Genomic DNA, 22,477 nt, shown 5'->3' on the forward strand with positions numbered 1-22,477 from the left:
GTCAGGGTCGGGGGGGCTTGGGGGGGCTGTCAGGGGTCCCCTCATGGTCCCTTCCCCTGCCCCAGTACTTACCGGCTCAGAGTCAGCTGCAGCTCCTTGCTTCAGGCACCGGTGACTGCCTGAATCATCAAAGCCCTCCGAATCTTTTCAATCTTTTCTGAAAATTCGGAGAGTTTTGAATCAATTTTGGACCTTTTAATTGGTCCCCTGATTCAATTCAGATTCAGAGATTCGGCCACCAAATGGGGCCAAATCTCCTCCAAATTGAATCACCACCTGAAGCTTCGCACAGCTCTAATAAGCACCCAATTTGCAGTGAAAGTTGGTGGCTGAACTCCTGTTTGTGCCTTTGAAAATCAATTCTGCACTCTTGGTGCTTATCAGTTCCAATGCCTTGTACATGGGGAAGAAGTGACATTTTGTTACCATCATTTTGTATCTTCTCTTACCCTGTTACCATGAGTAATCTCAGTTTATCATCATTTCATAGCTCTCTGATGTTGTGCAGTTTTCCTGCATCTATGCAAACAGTTTATGGCTGCTACAAATAATATTATTAATAATATAGTGTTACTGTCCTAGGTACTCATAGAAACATTAATCATAAAATTAAAACTCTCCAAGTTAAATAACTGCTTTTCCTTGTGATCATGTAGAGGGAAGGATGTCATGGCCTAGGAATTGTTAGTGTACAAAGTGAAATTTTACTTTTTTGATGAAGTGCATGTCAGTGTTGCAGTTTGTCAGTTTACTTGGTCATAGAGCCAATATTTAACTGACTGCATAAATGAGCTCTTACACTGGAAACACAATAACTTTGTAGAGACCTTGCAGGTACAACTGGCCTATTTACTGTTGCAATAATTTGAAAATTTACTGGTAGATGTGAACACTATATACTATATGACATCAGTATAAAGACTGTACAAGTTTTCACTCACTCAGGATATTATCTGAAGTGCTGTGGAAGAAAACTGTACAAATTGAGATTCAACACAGAAAAATATCTTTTTTCAGCAGTAAAGCTGGATGAAAAAGTGAAACATTGACAGTTTTGGTGGTAGCATCTTTTTGAGAAAAGGTGCTGCTGGGTTTTGTCCAGTTTACAGAGTGATTAAAAATAAATAAATAAAACAAAAGTGGGAATCAAAGTTAAAAATGTGTTGTGTTTTTTTTTAAAAGGCTATAAATTGCAGTTAAGTTATACAATTAAAGCAAAAACAAAGTAATGTGTTAATTTTTTTTATTTGCGTTAATCTCACATCATTTTCACCAGCAGAGTGGACCAGCTCCAGACTAGCTGGAACCTGTGCGCACAGCCTCGATCCCAGACTGCCCCGTGCCTGCTCCAGGCTCACCCACCCACGCTGAGCAGCAGTGGCAGTGGCTGAGCAGAAGCTGCTATTTGGCATGGGGGAAAAGGGGCCCCTTCCCCTCACCACTGCTGGGCCTGTCTTGCTGTAGCCACCCAGAGCCCATGCCCAGGCTGCCCTGCGGCTCCTCTCTGCTGCCGTCAGCACTGCCTCCAGGCCGCCCAGCGGGGTAGCGGTGGAAATGCAGAGGAGCTGCAGGACAGCCCAGGCATGGGCTCCAGGAGCCTGTAGCAGGAAGGGCCCAGCAGTGGTGATGGGGAAGGGCCACTTTTCCTCTGCACTAAGCAGTAATTTCTGCCCGGCTGCTGTTGCTGCTCAGCGTGGGCAGATAAGTCTGGAACAGGCACGGGGTGGGCCAGAGTCAGGTCTGTTCACATGGGTTCTGGCTGGTCTGCTCCGGCTTGGGTGAGTCCAGAGGTGGGGTGGGGCGGGCCAGGGTTGGGACTGGGGCTGTGTGCTGTTGGTGGTGGCGGGGAAGAGTCACAGAGTGCATGGGCTCCGGACTGTTGGGTCAGGGGGTGCTGGATATTGTTGTGACTGTGTGATTAAAATTGTGACTAATTGCAACTTTCTTCAATCTTGCAATTAATTGTGATTTAATTTTTTTAATAATTTGTCAGCCCTAGGAAATGTTTTCATGGACATTTCCTGGTATTTTTCAACCAGCTCTATTTATTTAGCCATTTAATTATGACAAGGGAATGAAACCATAAAGGAGAGCTGTGCGCTGATGATTTCCTCATGTTAGGCAAAGGTTGGCTTATGAAAAGTGTAAAGCATCATGTATTATGCCCGTGCACTAAATGAAAGTCCAGTGTTTGACTGCAGTAATGGAATAATGCTAAGGTACAGAACATGAGTTAGAATTGTTAGGAATCCTAACAGTTTGCTCCACCCACTTTGACTTGCCTAACTGGAGTGTGTCAGGCTGGCTACGTAGTGTGTTTGTGGCGAGGGACAGATATTATACATAAACTGGTTTTAGTGATCAGAAACTGGTTTAAACCTGTAACAGATCAGATGTTCAGTGCACATAAACTGGTTTGAAAATGGTTGTAGCATCAGACTTAATTGATTTGGGTCAAACCGGTTTATACAATGTCTGTCCCAGACCCCTTCCTGGTTTAAGTTAAATCAAACTCCCCCAGAATTCCAGATGCTTTGCAACGCTTGACAGGGGGCTCTGCTGTCTGCCCCAGCCCAACAGGGCTGGCCCCTCCCCTCCCCTCTGCTCCCAGGCTGCAGCAAAGATTTCAGGTACAGGGTGTCTGCCTGGCTTCTTCCTCCTCCCCCCAGCACCCCCACCACTACCTGCTCAAGCAGGGATTCCCCCCTCTCCTCTGCCTTATACAGACCCCTCTCAGCATTAGCTAGCATATAACATGCTGGCTAGGGTCCGTGCTGTGGGAGACAGGACAAAGGCAGACAGGACAGTGTTAGCTTAGGGCTCTTTGGAGCTAATCAATAGGTATCTGGTAATGTCCCTCCTTCTTCCTTAGAAAAAGTTGTTTAAAAAGAGCTTGAGCTAATGAGACCCTTTTGTTTTGCTGATGGGGTGATAAATGCTCCCTGTGTAACTCCCTGCTGTGTAAATCCCTGCTGGCTGCCCCCTTGACCAGCAGGGGGAACCCTTCCCTAATCAGAGTGTCTTTCTGGGTCTGACCATGCCCCCTCAGCTCAGCACTGTAGAAGGGTAGGGAGGGCTGCTCTAGCGCCCCCCAGCTTCTAGCCTGAGCCACTGCAGACACCTGCCTGCATTTCTTCAATCCACAGGGGATGTCTGCATAGTTACAAGCTGATTCAGCCTAGGTAGGTTAGACTAACCTGTAAAGATTGAATCAATTCAGGCTCTAGCTTTTTGCATGTCTGTCCCTAGCCCATACCACCTGATTGGCTAAAAGGGGCACCAGGGCCTTATTTAAGGCTACTTGTGGCACCTGACTGCAGACTGGTCAGTACTGAAACTTGTGACTATTGGCCCAAGCCTCTCTTGCTTCCTGGTGTTTGGGTCTTGTCTTTTGGTCCCTGACTTCAGCTCTTGACCTTTGCTTGCTTTCTGTTCTGGTCCTGGGTCTTAACCATTGAGAGAGATTTCCCATGTCCTGCTTCTGATCTGAGACTGTCAAATTAAATGTTTGCCTAAATGAGTGTGTAGTAATGATTGCACCTGTCTCATAGCTAGCTATTTTTCTTTCTCCTCTGTGGGCTGTCATTCTAGAAGACATTTGAGCAAGCTTTTGATGCAAATTATTGTGTAATGCTGTACTTTCTGAATAATATTCTAGTGTACGGAATTCAAATAATGAAACTGACAGTCCATTGTTCAGGAAAGAAAAGGAGAAACAATGTTATTAAGTTAGAAAGAGTGACTTTACCTACAAGATGGAGGTGATGAAAGAGTTAGCTGTTGGCCCTGCTCAGCACAAAGCTAGTTATAGAGTGTGTGTTTGTGTATGTGTATACGCACTCAGCTTTGTTACAGAGGTCTAAAAAGGGCATCCAGCAAGTTCAATCTGAATTCAGACTAGTGATCTGCAGGTAATATAATACCAGTCTCCCTCTAACACCACATCTAGCTATAGTTACCCTCTCTGACCCAATCAGCTGAAATGAAATATGTGTAGAACTCTGTAGAGGATAGTATTACAAGGAAGGATATTTCATTCCCAGGAAATTGGCATGTCTGATACTGCAGTATCTTTTTCTTTAACTCTTGTGTCCCAGGAGGAAGTATTAATTGCAGGAGCAATTTGTCATGTTTACTAGTACAAGAAAATAGTGAAGTTTATGCAGCAATACTCCATTTCATATCCTCCCTCCACATTCTGGCATCCACCTCAAAATATCTCAAGAATTCCTGAAATATCTTGATGAGTTGTAAAAGGCCGGTGTATCTGGGTACATCTACATGTGTCCACAGTTTATTGCTCCTGGGAAGCTCCCAGGCACATGTCTACATGTGCGTCTGGACCACAGCACATTGAACTGGGTTGCAGCAGCCCCAGCTGGCAGGGGGCTCTGGGGGGGTCAGCTTGCCAGTCCGGGGCTGCTCTAACTGACCACAACATGCTGCAGAGGGGCTGGCTGGGGCACAAGGGCACTTCAATATGGGCCTAGCTGACAGGCAGCCCCAGCACTAAAGTACCCTTGTGCCCCAGCTGGCCAATCAATGGCTACACGTATGTATGCTGCTGTGCACAAAAATTATCCCCAGACAAGTAGGACTTGTATTTACTGAGACATTTATTGCACAGTTAATTAGTCAACTGTGCAGTAATCGTCTCGCGTAGACACTGCCACTGTCACATAATATCATTTCCCATTGCATCTAACATAATGAATGCAGATTGTGGGGTTCTTTCACTTAAATTTGTATTTCCTGGATTTGGAATATTTGTTTCTGAAAAAAATTACAGTGGTCTTGTGATGCTTTTTACACTTAAAGTGCAAACAGAAAGGCAACATTAACTCCGGTTTAATATGTTGTTTGGTCTGGGAATCTAAAATTGAAAAAAACCCTCATTATCCTGAGTTGTGATTTCCATGCAAGCCACGGCACAAATCCTGAATTATTGCTCAAAGTCTCAAAATGTTTGACACAGAAAATCTTTAACTAGATGGTGTTTGGTGGTAGTAAAGGACAAGCCTTTCACCCTTCAGCCCAATAGCCTAGCAGTTACGGCATTTGCCTAGGAAGTGAGAGATCTGGGGTTTAGGTTCACTTCACCCAGACAAAATATGAGTCTGCTGTCTGGGCAAATGCCCTGACCCCTGGGCAAAACATTGGGAGGGCTCTCCTCCTCCACTCTCCTCTTCTCCCTTTGATAAGCATGCACACAGAGTAATCCTATTTCGCTGCAGGTAGAAACAGAATCCCAAAGTGTGCAGAAGTGCCAAAAATTACACTTATGTGGGTACATGAATGGCACTTAGGCATGTAATGGGGAAATGGGATTCAGCCTTTGATGTCAGACTCTAAGTTATTCCACATAGGCACCCTAGCAATGCTGACCTAATATTCAGTGAAATCAATGGAAATCCTCTCATTGATTTTAATATGCATTGGATCTGGTGCTTATATCACTGAGGAATATCAGTGATCCAGGTACATTAGTTACGAATGTAATTTAATTAGAGTATCCTCAGCTGCATGTTTCATGACAGTTCAGGAAACTGTTACATTTGCTGGCTAAGAAAAATTCTGCCCTGAAGCACTCCTGGCCACATCACTTGATGTGATAGGCCTCCCCAAATCTTTGCATATAGCACATCTGTCTCTGATTGCCTGTAAAGAATGATTTAAAACAAACAAAAATGGTTGCTGTTACAGTGACCCATGTGGAAAGAGGAGAAAAAGGGAGAAGCTACTCGTGGATTTGCCCATATTCTTTTCTTGATTATATTTTTGTTCAGAAAGGACATTATGTCAGAGATTACTTCAGTTAATTTTGTTTCATGTTTTCTTAATCATATGGTAACAGACTTCATGCATTGGACTTGCATTGAACAAATGTTCAGTATATTTTTATTTTTCTGGCATATGAAATGTACCTTTTAGAAATGTCTCTGGGTAGATAGGTAAATTTTCTTAAAACCCAGAGACTTCAAATTTAATAAAAACAAAAATAATACACTCTCCCAAAGAATCAAATAAACAAAATAGCCTCACCTACAGCTCTCAGGCACCCTGCACCTCTCTGCTAAGGCCTGGGAAAACAGATGGGATTTGCACTATGCCCTGAAGGTCAACAGCCCTTCACTTGATCAGACAGCAAAGGAAGTTAATTCTAGTCAGAGTTTTTCACTGAAAATACCTTGTCTTCTGCCTCCCAGGGACAAGTATGTCCAAGTGGGTGCATCTGGGTGCATAATTTTTTCAGTTACCAACCATCTTGGATTGTCTCCTCACACACTTAGGTTCCCAAAATCAGCGGCTTGTTTTTTTTCTAAAAAAACTCCTAAATGTTTAAAACTGGAATTTGTAAGCCTGAGTTTATCAGTTGAGCTCAGACACGGGGAATGAGGTAATCTTTCCAGTGTTAGGAGCAAAAATTCTACTGGTGCATCTTCAAAGAAATAAATAGATTATACTTCCTACTCATAACAAACCAAAGATCTCAAAGCAGTTTTCAAAGACAGATTAGTATTATTGCTCCCATTTTACAGATAGAAAAAGAATGGCCAGAGATATATGCTAGCTGATTTAGCTAAACCACACAGCGAGTGAGGCATCACCTGGAATAGGACTGGCATCTCCTGATCATTAGACAAAGCTGCTTCCATGTGTTTTGTAGATAAAACTATGTGTTCCTCTGAAAGAAGCTGATATTCTTGAAACGTCTACATTTAATAGAATTGTTCTGCAGCATCTTGCAGTCAACTTGCAATGTACTTCTTCTTTCAATCAATACCCCAGTGGCTGCCTATCTGATAATAACAACAGTTTGTACTGATTTCTATTTATTTTGAACAGGCTTCTTTAGCACAACTTTAATCCCTGATTATTTGGAGAGAGGATGTCTTATGTCAATGACTCCCTGCAGGCTTTCCAATTAATTATGGGACAGGATTACAGGGCTGGTAGAGTGTCTTAAATTGGCTTCATCTCTTTGCACACTGAAACACTAATGTGATATAGCATGCTTATAATCTTTCTAGTCATTGTTTTGGTATTTGGAAAACACCACTTTGTCTAATTATTGTTGATTTGTTACCTAGTATGCAGTGAGTTATCCACTAGAGCTATGCAGTGTTTCTATGACATAGGTACTTCATTGGTTCTTTTAAAAATACCCACTTAGCTTCCCTGTTTTCTACTTATTTTATTTATGTTGCATCATGTCATATGTAGGAATCATGTCACATCATATGACCCAAGAGAGAATATGATGCACACTAATATGAAATGAAAACACTGATTCTCATCCTGACATGTGAGTATTCACCCATACCAATCTAGACAAAGCAAGATGAGGATACACCTCCTAGGTTTTGCTCTTGTCCTTACAAGTAAATAAATTCTTTATCTGAGTTCATTTGCAAGTCAGCAAGGAGGGTCACATTGTATGTGTGCTGCCTGCAACTACTTAGTTGTCCACTGAACTTTTCATGTCCATATGAACAAACCCTCTTCAGCTTTTCCTTATGATTTTAGCTTGAAAATTGAGTTCCTGCTTTTTAAACTAGGTTTGGCTCTGATCCTGGAGCACACTCAGGCTCCTGTTAATCACTGGGAGATTTGCCAAATAATTTGGTCCTGTATCGGAGGGTCAGATAGGTGAAGGAAGGAATTTCAGAAAGCCTAAGAAGCTTGTGAATACGGGGACACCTTTTGAAGATGTTTCGGTCCCAGAAATGCCAAATTTACACATCCTCCCATTTAATAAAATGACAGCCACTATACTAGCCCAAAATCCTCTGAAGAAAGGCCTCAGTTATACGAAACACGTATTTTATCTGTCTACATGCTTGAATGTTATGCCAGCAAAATTCAAAATGACAAAAAGGTATTGTCTAATTTAAAATAGCAGGTGAAAATCCTTTGTTCAGTGCTTCGTGTCAGCACTCAATTAATGGAAAAAAAGGCAAATTCTACTCTCAGAGCTGTCCATCTCTCTTCATTTAGTGTGCTAATAATGTTTTCATTTGGAGTGTGCCATTCAGTAGTAACTCTATTGAAGTTGGGAGTTCACTAGTGTCAAGCTGACCTGGAATCAAAATCGTATATGGCTTACATATATGTGGACAGATTTGGGCTTTTAACATTTTGTCATAGCTATGGTATCAGGAAGAAGATTGCTTTCCCTGCTTTAGCTTTTTTATCAGTTGGATGCAACCACCCATACTCACTGAAAATCCAGTTAAAATCAGAGGAAGTTCTGCTTGATAAAAGAATTGGACATGGTGGATCTGGCCTTTAACAAATATGACTTCTGGTGTTTTACCTCAGAATTAGAAAAGTCATGTTCCATATTTTACACGTCAGAAATCTGATTATGCTTTCCTTGTCACATCACCAGTCTTGTATAGTCCTATTGATCCATGTTTTGTTCCTTTCCACTTCTTGGTCCCCAGCTTCCTGGCCTGCGTTCCAATCAACAAATCAGAGATATAACTGAAAGAATTAGGTTGGCTTTGACAGAGAAAGCACATAAACACCTTTCTTAGAGAGTATTTCAGCCCCTGTTGATATTAAAGAGTTGACATAAAAGTTAAGGTATTCTTGTGGGCTGAGCTTTCCTCCATCCACTGTGAGCTGGTGAGAATATTGGCTCCTTTTCTTTCAAACCACTCCTCAGTATACTGCAGGTTTAAATTATAATGTCACTGCTGTGGCTATTCTTATTTTCCTTATTTTTCTGCACACTGTGAGATTCTGTTCTGGAAACACATACGTTTCATGAAATACAATTTGCCATAACTGTTGAAGTGGGGAAGAGGGCCATCCATCTGGTAATCTTTTCCTGACATGAAAGCAGCATAACTACCTAATAGTACTACTTGTCTCCTCCACCTGAAAGCAGGATTGGGACTAATCTCTACTCTCTCTCTGTTTAACTGTAGTAATCATTACCTATGCATATACAGGCACTGAAAGCAACGTGAATCCAAGGCCACTCCAATCCTTTCAGTAATTTACATGGAGGGCTTGCGGAGGGCCAGTTAGCCTTGAAGCTTTACCAAAATATTTAGAGCTTAGGTTATCTTTTAAACTCTAGAACTCTACGGTTAATCTGTAATTTATGTCAAATACTTCCAGTTAACATGAGGCTCATATGCCATCTTATGTGATGTTCGATATATATGGATAGCACAGGATTAAAAGTCTTGCAGCTTTTTTATAATGGAATGGCAGATTGTTTTGGCTGAAAGAACAGATGCCTCATTATCTCTGTCAAAATGCTTCCTAATTGTGCTGTGCGCTAATATAATGGATCCCATCCAGAGATAAAACTGATAGCATGTAGTGTACTGTGAATCTCTTTAGCAAAAGAACAACATGTGCACATACCTGGCACACACATGTTGGCTTTCATAACTGTCTGCAGCAAAAATGCCTGGGCTGCAGTTGTGGCAGTGGAAGAAAAAGCAAAAGACAGACAAACAGTGCACCTCCTCTTGTGCAGTCATTGTCTGCACACCTTAGCACTTATACATGCACTTCTGTTCGTGACTCTAGGTCACTGAGATTTTTTCCCCTATTGCAATAAGAGATGTCAGCAAGTCAGATAAGCACAGATAGCCTGATAATCCTGAGTCCTTATGCTTACACTGTGCCTTCTACAAGTCCATTCAGCCTTGCCATCTTTTATTAGTTACATCACTTTTCTCAGTGTTGGTAGTGAAGGACTCAGTGCTGTAAAACGGTTGGGTTTTCTTTTAGGTGGTTGACTACCCACGGTCCTGTCCTGTACTGTCCTTCAGCAGGTGTTCTTTGGCTAGACAGGCTTTGTGCCCATTCACTTTGTAACAGGAATTACATCTTGACCTGCAGAGATGGCACATGCAGCTCTGAGAAGCTGAAATCAGCAGGCAGATGTGTTCAGCCCATACAGTCGGCTAAGCAAGTCATGGTAAGACTAGTTTAAATGATCACTTAGCACCATACCTGGCATGGCAGGTGTGTGCAGAAGGCTACATATAAAACACCATGGAACCAGTCATGTTTGCGAAGTTATTATGTTATGGAAAGCACAAAACCAAATACTTTGGTTTATTGATTCTCACATATTTTAAATCAGGGTTGTTCAACTGCTGTGGCCAGGGGACTGCCTTTAACACCAGCATACAGCATGGGCCACCTGGAGACCTGCAGGCCCTTACTTGCTGTGTGCCAGCTGGAGCAGTGGCCACTTGTCTTGTAGGCCTCATGTTAAGTACTCATGAACCAGGACCTATGACCCGTCAGTCATCAGTTAGATGCGCCTAATTTAAACTGTTGCTGAAAATGCAGGGATATTTAGAGGTGTTCTTAAGGGCTTTGTTCCACCTAAGTGAACCTATTCCATCCTGCTCAAGTCCTTAAAAACCATTATTGCCTTTGCTTTTGTAACAGGCCATCAGCTTATCGTTAGGACTAAGGGCCATGTTGCACATTCTTTTTAGGACTTTTATTAACTGCATTTAAACCCAGGGCATCCATGAGTTCAAACAGTAAAACATATGCTAGGTGCTATCAAGGAGTAGCTCCAGATCATATTAAGTAATACATGTTCAGCTATTGTCAGACCATTTTTTGCAGATGATGCAAACACAGGTCATTGATTGTCACAAGGCACAAGTCTTGAACCAGCTCTAGTGGGTGCTGGGATCAACAATCAGCTGATTGTTGGTCTGTGGCCCCTGCCAGCACTGCAGCAGTCTTGAACCAGCCCCCACATCTTTCTTTGCCAGCGGCAGAGACCTGACTCACCCCACAGATCCAGCAGCAGGAACAGCACCCTCACCCAGACTCAGCTCCATGTGCCTCTTGCCACTAGTGGCAAAGACCTGACTTCCCCCATGTGCCAGGGGCAGGTGCTCCTGAGCTAGGTAGTGCTGGGCATACAGTGGAGAGGGCTTAGGCTCCCAGCATGGTATCAGCATGTCCTCAAGGCCAGACGTGTGAGCTGTGGTGCCCAGCACTGGGGTCAGTATTAGGGCAGAGGGTACAGCCAGCCTTCTCCAGCTGTCCTGAGTGGGCAGTGATCATAGCAAACATTACCATGTGACTGCTCAGAACATATTCTAAACCTTTAATATGCCAGTACTTACTGCATCTCAGCTAAAAACACATGCTAAATGTTCCATGCAACAAAGCCTTATGTCACAGGAGGTAATGGGAAGGAGGAAGAGGACTCTTCTACCTTTTGCGTAAATGGTTTTTCAGGGTGGAACAGAAGCATGCATAGGTGTCAAAGTGCGCTTAGTGTACCTGAAAGATGGCATGGGATCTAGCATGTAATGCCATTTCTGTTCATTATCATTGGCTAAAATAACCTGTAAGAGTCTCACTGTTTGTTTAGCACCACCCTAAATATATTAAAACTTAAATTCTTCCATGTAAAACATTGCTACAAGGATGTTTTTAAGCACCCAGTATGCTGAGTAATAGACCATGTAGTAATAATTAGGAAGAATTTGGTCTGTGAAACAATACTGCTATTAATGTGGGGTCCACCTTGAAAAAGGTGGAAAGCCTCTGCTCTGAAAGAGATAATCATAGTACAGCATCATATTGTTTCTTATTTTTGTTTTTTTACGTAGTAACTCTATGGTAAATTTTCCACATTGAGGCTGAAGTATTGAGTGATGATTTAAAATGAATGCCAGCACCACCTGTATTCTTAGTTCTGGCGTAAGCTGCTGTGGAAGTTGTAGCTGTGAGCTGAAAGGAAAAAAAATATGTGAACTGAATTGGCCACCTATGTCTCTACAGGTTCAGAGGAGTTGGGAAGTGGCAGCTACGGGCATCGATATATCACAGATACTGTAATCAGTGATGATGATGGATTTGAAATTGATGATTCAGACTACGACATTTACATTGAAGAGGTAAAATCAAAGGTTCCACTTTGGCTCTTTTGTTGATTGTTTTAGAAGAATTTTGTATTTGCTTCTGTTGGAAAACTTGCATATAATCATACGTACACAGATACTACGGTAGAAGTGCTTTGTTTATGCTGTTCTCTTCATTTAGGATTAATTTGTTTCCTCAGACTTCCTAAGAGATGTAGTTTTCATTTCTATGTAATATGATTATTTTTTAGCTTTTATATGTATTGAACTTAATTCTCTTTCATCTTACTTTAGCTCAGACCACTTCCTGCTATCAAAGGAGGTAACAGGAAGTTTTTGGTTGAAACCAAGGTCTCTCCAGGATCTAATTCAAGGCTCCTTCCCAGGCTAATTACAACCACCTCACATCCTATTACTTCAGTGGCAACAACTACACGTCCCGTTCCCACAACAACAACTAGCACTACTACCGTAAAGGCAACAAGAAGGACTAGCCCAGCTTCAGCAGTACAGCACTTTGATCTTTCCTGTGATGAAACCACCTGCTCTGCTGACAGCTTCTGTGTTGATGATTATGATCTGGGTGCTACTCGATGTCATTGTAACCTAGGAAAAGGAGGAGAGACATGCACAGAAGGTAGGATTACAATATGTAATAAGTATTGATGGGTATGCAGAATTGTTTCTCTAATTGGCTCCCAGCTAGAGTTTCGCTTTGGGAGACTGGCCAAGATTTACTAGCTTGGCAACTATTGTTGCTTGCATGTTGATGATGATGTGAAGCCTCTGCCATGATGTTGCAACTAAGGTAAACTGATGAACTGCTTGGAGTTAGATTTCTCTTTTGTTCTTGGGTTCTAGTTATCTGAAGTTTCATAGCAAACCAACAAAAATACTTTTATTTAAATGCAGATTGGTATCATCAGGGCCCTAAACGTAAGAGCAGCTTCTCCCTCCATTCAGACACCAGCTGCCTTGCTTCCCTCCCTTTTACCACACCAGGCATGGAGGAGTGACTTTTAAGAAATAGAGAGAATGTTTTCATTTAGTGACCCGAGCATTCATCTGGTTCCCTAACCAGCTCCCTTCCTCACCAGCAGCAGGCTTCTCTATAGAGAGTACATCCATAATTGGGGGTACTATGAGTAGTGTCCTCATTGTTTCACTAGGGGAGAGTCATTCACAGATAATGCACCTTGATGACTTCGTCACAGCTATTCAAACACAGCTTTCCCAACAAGTGCCAAGTTCTTTCTAACAAAACCAGCTTTCACAGTTCCAGAGAAAGGTCACAAACAAATGGGTGCCCACAAGTCAAAAATTAAATCCATAAATTGACATCATTGTAACCTCTAGTCTGGCACATTGGCAGCAGTACTTACCATCCACATGGTTAACATGTATTTATTTTTGGATGTGGAAAGTGCTATATACTGTCAGTGGTAAATACTATTATCATTACTTGTTTCATGGAACTGGATGAAGGCCTAGTCCACACTACAGAATTTTACCACCAGCACTTGGGTTGCGCTATCAAATGTGAATTAAGAGCTCTCATGGGGGGTGGTACACTTTTCCCTGTTGAGCTGTCATGGGGAGCAGTACACTTTTCCCTGCTACTGTAACGGACTCATGCAGAACTGCCAGAAGCTGTGCAGATTGAAAGCACTCTGGTGGCTTCCCTGTGTCAGCTGCTGTCTGCTGGCAGAAGCTCTGGGATCAGAAGCAGCCTACTATAGACAAAGCCAAGACTTTGAGCCTCTTTCTCCTGAAACAGCACAAAAGTACTTTGTGTGCAAGATTTGGCTGCAGATTTCTTATATAGGTGTCACTTCTGGAGTCACGGCACAGTGTGTTCCACGAGTTAGTTGATTGTTTGCTTTTACTTCAGTAAATAGCAACAGTTCTTGGGGAAAGAGTTTATTTTGCAAAGCAACTGTTATGACAGAGGAAGGAGCCTCTATAGATGTGATTTTTGTCCTTACTCCCTGAGCCTGCAACATTAAACATTTCTCATTAACATTACATAATTATATAGAACTGGTGGGGCTGGATATGCTAATTGGAGTCTTGAATCAATACTTTTAACGGAGCATTTATTCCTTGGTTTCTTCATCGGCACCATGCACTAATATTGCACAGAAGTGACCTCCTCTTTAGCTGTCAGCACAGCATATTAAATGATGTGCTAAACAGCCTGGAGACGTGCATCTTCCTCTTTATTCTTGTCAGTGTTATAGTTCTCTTTGGAGGACCACTAATATAATCAAGCCTATTTATGGCCAATGCTTATTGTGATTGAGTTTTCATCAGTTAATTCATCTGTGCTTTATCCTTGCTCAGTTTTATATGACAGCTCTGTTAGCCCCAGTCTAACATTTATTTTGTTTCTTTGTACTATGGCTATAAAACTTGTGTAATTCATGTAATTGCACCTATGTACAAATGGGAATGCAAAATCCACACAGAACACAAGTAATCAAGAAAAGTTGGACCCTCTATTCCTTCTTTCACATTAGCTTTATCACTGGTACAGAGAATATATCCCTCTTCTGAGAGATTGTTGGGAAATCCTTCACAAACTCTAGGGGAAGAGATTTCAAGTGAGTTCTTTTCAGTCTTAGATCTGCCATCTTCTGGGTTGACATAAATGAGAGATGTCTGAGAGCTGATATACCAGCTGTCAACAAGCATTATAGGATAGCCAGGATGTAGGAATGTCATGGCCATACCTTATCCTCTGAGCCCTCCCCTTACGTTAGTCAGAAGGACATGGTCATTTTCTAGGAGTTGTTATGCTAGTCTGAACCACTAAGAACTCTCTGTCTAGATGTATCAGCTTTAGAGCAGCTTTTCACTGCAAGGCTAACCCTAAACAGCCAGGGATCTGACCTGATTATATATTTCCAACATATGCTGTTATGTTTCTTGAAAAGGGAAAATGCCTTGTTCTTTTTGTGTTTAACATTTAACAAGAAGAATTAAGACTAGCCAAATTCTGCGTCAGTAATCCCAGCAAAATTTGGAGGAAACTTTACTGAAGCCGCTGATGAGACTAGAGGCTTCCAAATCTGGTTAAGACTGTGCACCAGTCTTAACCAGGGAATTAGTTCTGAAAGGGAATTTGGAGGGGGAGAAGAAAGAACAGGTTAACTGTCTGTTCACTGTTGCTGACTAATAGTTATCTCTAGAGGAGCTCTGTTTTGCATTTTCACCTGATGTTATCTAGTGCTATATGTGTATATTGATTTTATATTGGATAAAACTGCTAAACAACAAGCTCTTTTCTTTGCCTTCCAGATATTATCATCCAGTATCCTCAGTTCTCTGGCTATTCATACATCACCTTTGAACCACTGAAAAATTCATATCAGACATTCCAAATTACCCTTGAATTCAGAGTAAGTTTAAGCAATCTCAAACTCAGAAGCCATCTTTAAATGTTATTTCTTTACACAGGTGGGAGAAATGTACAATGGAATGGTGATTAACTTCAATATTTTATACTGCAAGATTGATATTGAAGTGGGTTTATCCACAGTCCTCTTAAAATATGGGTTCACATCCCACAAATAAAAACGCATTTGATAAGCTTAACCAAGATTTTTTCCCCCTCGTATTGTTTGTCATCTGTGTTTAGTAAAGGTCCTGGAAATAAGTGTTGAGGAGCTGCAAATTAGTGGTGACTCTACCTTGAGAGAGTTTTGATTAAATAAGTGAACCTCAGTCTGAAATAGGGCTGATTTTTTTTGTAAATTTCCATCAATTCAAAAATGTCTTGTATCATGCAAGCTACTTATGGACCTCTGATCTTCTCATTTCGCAGAGGAATAGCAGTCTCTCTTGCTTTTACAAATTATGATAATCTGTAAAGATCAAAATGTTATTTTCTCCTTCTTCTACCATGTATAATATCATTATGGGTTGTTTTCTTTCACTGAAATAAAATACCAGCCAGTGATGGCAAGATCACTTATACCACTGGTATGATTTAGCAGTGCTTTTTCTATGTTCATTCATTTGTGCTATTTATTATGGACACACTGGTAGTGCCACCTATGTTAAGGTTGCCCAGTGCTTTCCATGAATAAATAAGAATGTGCATACCTGTTCCTTCATACTGTGATAGTTTAAATAGAAAAGATGGGTCAAAAGCTGAAGAATTCTCATAAAACTGATTTTTTGAGGTTACATCCATATGGGATTTGTAATTGAGACACCAGATTTTCAGTTTGCAAGTGAAAATTCTGTCTAGAAAATTTGTCCGTCTCTAAAACAGATGACTAGTTCCTGCACTATTGTCATTGCTGCATTTACTTTCTAGAAGTGAGGCTGAACTTTGTCTTTCCATGTTGATACTATGATCACAGGCTGAAGCAGAGGACGGTTTGCTGCTGTATTGTGGAGAGAATGAACATGGACATGGTGATTTCATGTCACTGGCAATAATCCGGTCCAATATTCACTTCAGGTAAGTAACAAACTTTACTGCCCTTCCAAAGGTGAGATCTCCACCCCCACCTCCAACTCTTATGAGTAGAGGAAAGGAAAGGGGATCTGAAGGTCTTATAATTGCCTGACAGAGGTTTCCCCGAGCACAGTCAGTAAAAGTCAGGCAGCTTGGCCTATGGCTGAGGATTTCTTCACAAAAGAAGAATCTGCTAAGGATTTCTTCATAAAATGAACATTTGTTATAATTTATCAAGGGCAGAAAAGTCTGTGGGCCACAATGCTGTGTGAGTTTATGCTGTACTTAATGGCCTACAATTAGTTTCTTTACTTCACAATGAATATAACCTCAAGAACATGTATTAAAAAGGGAATCTAGCTGGGAGCACAGTTTATTACTCTGCAGAGATCAAGGTTGGGACTGGGGGGGAAATTGAGGCACACTAAAGAGAAAGAAGGAAAGAGTCGCAGATTGCTGTGTTCCATATACAAGGATCATTTGAGATAATTTCTGGGGAAAATTGCTATAAAGATGTGGTAAAATAAAAGGGAATGATATATCTTGATCCTGTTTCTGTTCTCTTTCGCATTCTGGACACATTCAGCTTTGTATGGGCTGCTATTGAGGCCTCCTTGTCAATCAGCATTGAAAGATTTGAGTTTCCCAGTATTATTAATATAGTACTGGCTCTCACCAGAGAGCTAGGAAAATTCCCAAGAGAAATTACTGTGATCGCAGTAACTCAGATTCTAATACTCTGCATCTTGAAACCATTTCAAATAGTCTGCAGGCTTCACAATATACTCTGTATTGCCAGAGGATGCAAAATCTTCTCCATAGTAGGAGAAAACAGAATTTAAAAAGTTTAGAACTTTAAAAGATACTTTATCTTTACTAAAACAGACCAGATGTTGGTCATTTATCTAATTTTTATATAGCTTTTTAACATGAAAGGAGCAACAAAGAGGCTTTCAGAAGAGAAAAGACTCTTTTTAATGTGGAAAAAAGATTAGGTTATTTATTTCTCTTTCAGGTTCAATTGTGGCACTGGGGTTGCAGTCATCATGAGTGAAAACAAAATCAAATTGGGCAACTGGCACAGTGTCACTGTGTTCAGAGATGGACTGAATGGCTGGCTTAAGCTGGATGATGACACTCCAGTCACAGGTAAATCTCAGGTAAGTAATTCTGTACCTAGGGTTCAGCCATGGCTGTCTGTACATTTTGATGGCATTTGTTCCTGCCAGTGACAGCATTATGAGATAATAGTTTGAATTAAACATGTAAAAGTATCATGTCTTCACCAGCAATGGGACATTTAAAGGGCCAAGAATCAATTTATACAAAGTTCTGCCAGATAGGTAGTCACATAATTCAACCAAGACAGAAAAATATCTATGCTCTGAATATTTAAAGGGCCTTGACTATCTCATTGTATCATCCTATTGGTCAGCTACCTTCCTGCCAGCATCCCACATGTGTGCTTCTTATAGATGTCTCATTGGAGCAATTGCTGCTCTCTGCTATGTCTTTCCTGTCTAGGTCGCACAGATCCCAGCTCTGCTCCTGCTGCCTAGCTGGGAAAGAGACCTTACACACAAACATAACCATCCAAGGGCCTCAAGGACAATGGGGTAAAACACAGTAGTAGTTTAATAAAATAAAATTAAAAATAAATTCATGTTAGTAGAAAGTACATGCATGGCATTATGAAAGAATATTAAAATATCTAGGAATGGATTAAAAAGAAAATAATAGAAAGATGCAGTTAGGAGTATACTATGAGCAGTTGTCATGCAGCTAGGGATATAGGGTCAAATTCTGCCCTAACTAACACCACAGTTATCTGGAGTGATGTCAACTGACACAGACAAGAAGTAGTATTACAAACCAAGATGTCTTGACCCTGTTCCTCTATGACATGGGAAACATAACAAAAGAAAAATTAAGGTAACTGGCAAGGACAGTTTAGCTATCTCATCTCTCTACTTCTACTCTTCCATGGCAGCCACCACTAGGACACGCCATAACATTCCATCATAATGGAGCCATTTTTTAGTCATTTCTGGATGTCATTCCATGAGATATGGCATTTGGGGTGTATTTATAAGCTTTGAGAGTGGTATTTCGTTACAAACCCCCCAGGGGTCTGTCTACAATTAAAAGGTTTTTTACTTTAGCTATGATGGAATAGATGCATTGAAAACTACTCCCTAGCATAGTGCTCTTATACCAGTAAAAAAATGTGTGTACTGGCATAATTTATTCCCACTTGGGTATTCTAAACTAAACTATATTGGTATAAAGCATGTTATACATGTAGAACTATACTTATACTATTCATTTTACCAGCATACCTATGTCAGCAAAAAATCACAGCCTTTGTCAACAGATTGGTAAGAATCTAGGACACCAGTCCTGGGCACTGCTTTAGTGGACTCAACAGTACCACCCCAACTGCTTGTCAGCCATGTTAGTCCTGGGACAATGTTGGGAGATAACATATTTCTAGACTCTCTGTCTTCCTGCTGTGCGTGGTGCCAAGTAGCATTCCCAGCAGCCATTCAAGCAGATATTCTGCCATGGGCCATGGGAGTACTCCCTCTCAGCCTTTGGTTAGTTTGGAACAGTGCAAGGCTTAGGGAGTGACACCTTTCCCTGCCCTCTGGGCTACAATTGGCTGGCAGGGGGAGTGTGGAGGTGAGTGCTGTTCCCTACCACCCCACTTGATGCTCAGAATGAAGGTACGGGCAGGGACCCTGGGAGCACAGGGTCAGGAAGAGAACACTGGGATCTGCTGGGAGACAGGAACATGCAGACAGGGACTCCCTTCACCCCCATCCTCACTCTCCAGGGCTCCATAACATCTCTGCCCAGGGCACTGAAATTTCTAGTTATGCCTCTTATCACAACAGAGAAGAATTGGAATAGCATACTGAGAGAAAAAATAACCCTGAGGACTGAAGTACTAGAAATGGGATGAGATGTAATAATACAAATTAGGTGCATCTACACAATATGTTTACTGCACAGTTGACCAATTAATTGCACAGTAAACGTTGCACGACTACACACGCCCCTGTTAGGCTGGAGTAAATGAATTTACTCTGCGGTAGGATACTATTGGTAAATATAAGTACTATCCTGCTGTAGAGTTAAAAACTCCACAGCAGCACATGTGTAGATGATGCCTCAGCTGGTTGGGGCATGAGGGTGCTTCAATGAGGGGGCTGCATGTTGGCTAGCCTTACACTGAAGCACCCTTTATTCCCCAAACAGTCCCTCCACAACACATTAAGCCAGGGAAGAGCAGCCCTGGGCTGGTAGGTGGACCCCCCCCCGGTCCTCTGCCAGCCAGGGCTGCTCCAACGTGGCTCAACATGCTGCATGTGAATAAACTCCAGGGCGCAATAAGCTGTGGAGTTTATTCATGCAAATTAATTGACGTGTAGACATGCATAGTGTGAAGTTATGTGAGTAATAGCAAGAATTTATGTTATGAATTAAAAGCTCATCAGTTGGAAACAGCTGAAGAGAAGGAGGAGCTCTGTGTCCTAATTCAAGAGTAGTCAACATTTTCTGGGCCATAATGACCAACCCCAAGTTGAAGGTTGGGGGTGAGCGCTAGGACCCTGCTGTCATCACTGCTTGTCTCCCTGGCATCATGTGGAAAGCACCCATAGCCATTATTCATTCCCATGATGGCATGGGTAAAGGGCCTTCAGAAGGCCCCCCTCCCCCGCCACCAAATGCCACAAATGCTGCCGAAGCCCCATGTCTGCAGGCTGGATCTGGCCCATGGGCCATCAGTTGCCAACCCATGTTCTAATTGATGTAAGGTTGATTGTGGGCCATATCAGTGTGATGGGGATATGAAAAAGGCAAATACAGTCTTACGATATATCAGTTGATGTATTTTTAGCAAACCCATTGAAGTGTTGTGCAAGGCACTAGTTAGACCAGGAGGTGCAGAAAGGACTAGTAGAATGACTAGGGAAACAGAAGGTCCATCCTGCAAGAGGAGATGGAGGGTATGTGCACATTGTATGTTGTAGAGTGGCCTAGAAATGTTCAGGCTAGCTATAGTCACAGTAGCACAGTAGTACATGGGTGAATTTACTCAGCTTGTACAGTGCTACTTCAAGTATCTCAACACTGCCCTGAAGTATGCAGTGTAGATGTACCCTAAGATACTTTGCCTTTCTTAGCCTAGGAAAAAAAGGCAGAGAGGGAGTATGATTGTTTTGTATACATAGATTTGGACATAAATGCCAGGGAAGGAGGAGAACTATTTAAACTAGAAAAGAATATGCTGCACAAGAAGAACACATGGTTTATAAACTGGATATCAATAAATGTAGGCTGGGATTTAGAGCAAGAATTTAACTGTTCGAGAAGTGAGGTTCTGGAACAGCCTTCATGGAGTAAGAAGAGGAAAAAAACCCTGACTAAGACGATTAGTTTATGGAAAGGATTACATGATGTGACTGCCTGCAATTACAGGGGATTAGATTCAGTGACTCGGGAGATCCATTTCAGTCCTATATTCCTTGCTTACTTCCTATGTAGCATAGTTATACCAGTAGTATTTTCTAGACCAGACCTAAGATAATTTATCCCTGGCAAAAATAGGCATCCTTGCCCTGACTTAACTTATGCAATTTATACAATTGTTTAGGGTGTTTTTTTGTTGTTAATATTATTGAATACCAATGGTTTCCTCAGACTTGTCCAAGACACGTATGTCAAAAGCCATCTGTGCCTCATGGAACTTACAGTGTAATAGGCAAACAAAGGAAGATAAGGCAGAAGGTAGGGCAGCGTGGCACCTTGGAGACTTACTGACGCATACAAAGGAAGGAACAGCTTTAAGGCAAAGGAAGCCTTGTGGTTCCACAGTCTAAAGAAACATAACATTCTTTTTACCTTAATGAATCCAAAATCTGAAGACAAGAAATAGACATAAAAAGTAATGTTTAGAATGATAATATTGTAGAAGGAGGGTTGGATGATGTGAAAGAACTCCCAGTGAACAGTCTATAATACCTCAAAGACTGTTCTTCATGGAGGAAAAAAGATGTTATTACCTAGTATCACTTAATGAGATGCCTTTATTAGCTTATGATATGCATCACATGTGGTTTTATGTAGTTCAACAGCTCTGTTTTCCCTTCTAGGGCCAGTACAGTAAAATTACATTCCGGACTCCTTTCTATCTTGGTGGTGCTCCTAGTGCATATTGGTTGGTCAGAGCAGCAGGAACCAATCGTGGCTTTCAGGGCTGTGTTCAGTCACTCATTGTCAATGGGAGGATAATTGATATGAGACCCTGGCCACTAGGGAAGACTCTAAGTGGTGCTGATGTAGGTAAGTGCAATGTTGTGAGGTTCTTTATTTATGTCAAACAATAGGATTATTTTCTTCCAAGTGAACAATCAAAAGGCTGCATTCTGTTTATGAGTTGAAGTGGGAGGTCTGTGGGGTTTTTTGTACAGTGTTTTTCTGAAGGCCTGTACACCATTTGAATGGGAATACTGGCACACAATACTGGCAAAATGTTCCTCATAGATATGAATATAGAAGCAAAGTGATGCTTTATATTGGTATGCCTAAGCTACTTTCCATGTCTGAAAGAAGCTGTACTGGTAAAAGACCAGTGTTGTTGATGATATAACTCTTTTTACATTAACAGCTTCTTTTGTCACAGCTGTTTGTTGGGTTTGCATCTCTTCACACACCCAATTGATGCAGTTATGCCAGTAGAAATCTATAGTATAAACCTGACCTTTAAGTTTGCACTTCAAATACACATTGAAGATAATCCCTCAGAACTCAACAACAGTGAACATTTTTGCCCAGAGATATCATTAGCACTTGCTGTAGGAAAAGTGGGGAAAATCAAATTTTTATCAAAATTCTTAACATAAAAAGAGTCTTCCTCTGCAAACCGTGAAGGCCTCTTAAATGAGCTTTATTCTTGAAGACTGTGTTAGCTAATGTGTTTCTTTGCCAACAAACTTAACATAGTCTTCCTTCTTTGGTTCCTAATGGGCTTGAAACCTGTTAGTGACTAAATGCTACAACTTTGTTTGGAAGAATTGCATTATTATCTGCATTATACAGATGAGGAAGTGGAGGCATGCATAATGAGTGTGTT

At 41.4% G+C, this 22,477-nt stretch overlaps 1 protein-coding gene across 2 annotated transcripts in view; it reads left to right on the top strand.

Annotated features, from left to right (window-relative positions):
• EGFLAM (EGF like, fibronectin type III and laminin G domains) overlaps positions 1-22,477 on the top strand; it is a 96,104-nt gene that overhangs the window by 32,026 nt on the left and 41,601 nt on the right. For both annotated transcript variants that reach the window (XM_025210403.1, XM_025210404.1), the window contains exons 7-12: positions 11,791-11,906; positions 12,165-12,507; positions 15,171-15,271; positions 16,241-16,341; positions 17,354-17,498; positions 21,498-21,687. In XM_025210403.1, coding sequence (XP_025066188.1) covers positions 11,791-11,906; positions 12,165-12,507; positions 15,171-15,271; positions 16,241-16,341; positions 17,354-17,498; positions 21,498-21,687 — 996 coding nt within the window. The remainder of the gene's footprint in view (positions 1-11,790; positions 11,907-12,164; positions 12,508-15,170; positions 15,272-16,240; positions 16,342-17,353; positions 17,499-21,497; positions 21,688-22,477) is intronic.

The sequence above is a fragment of the Alligator sinensis genome, unplaced genomic scaffold, assembly GCF_000455745.1.
Source record: "Alligator sinensis unplaced genomic scaffold, ASM45574v1 scaffold881_1, whole genome shotgun sequence".
Lineage (NCBI taxonomy): Eukaryota > Metazoa > Chordata > Crocodylia > Alligatoridae > Alligator > Alligator sinensis.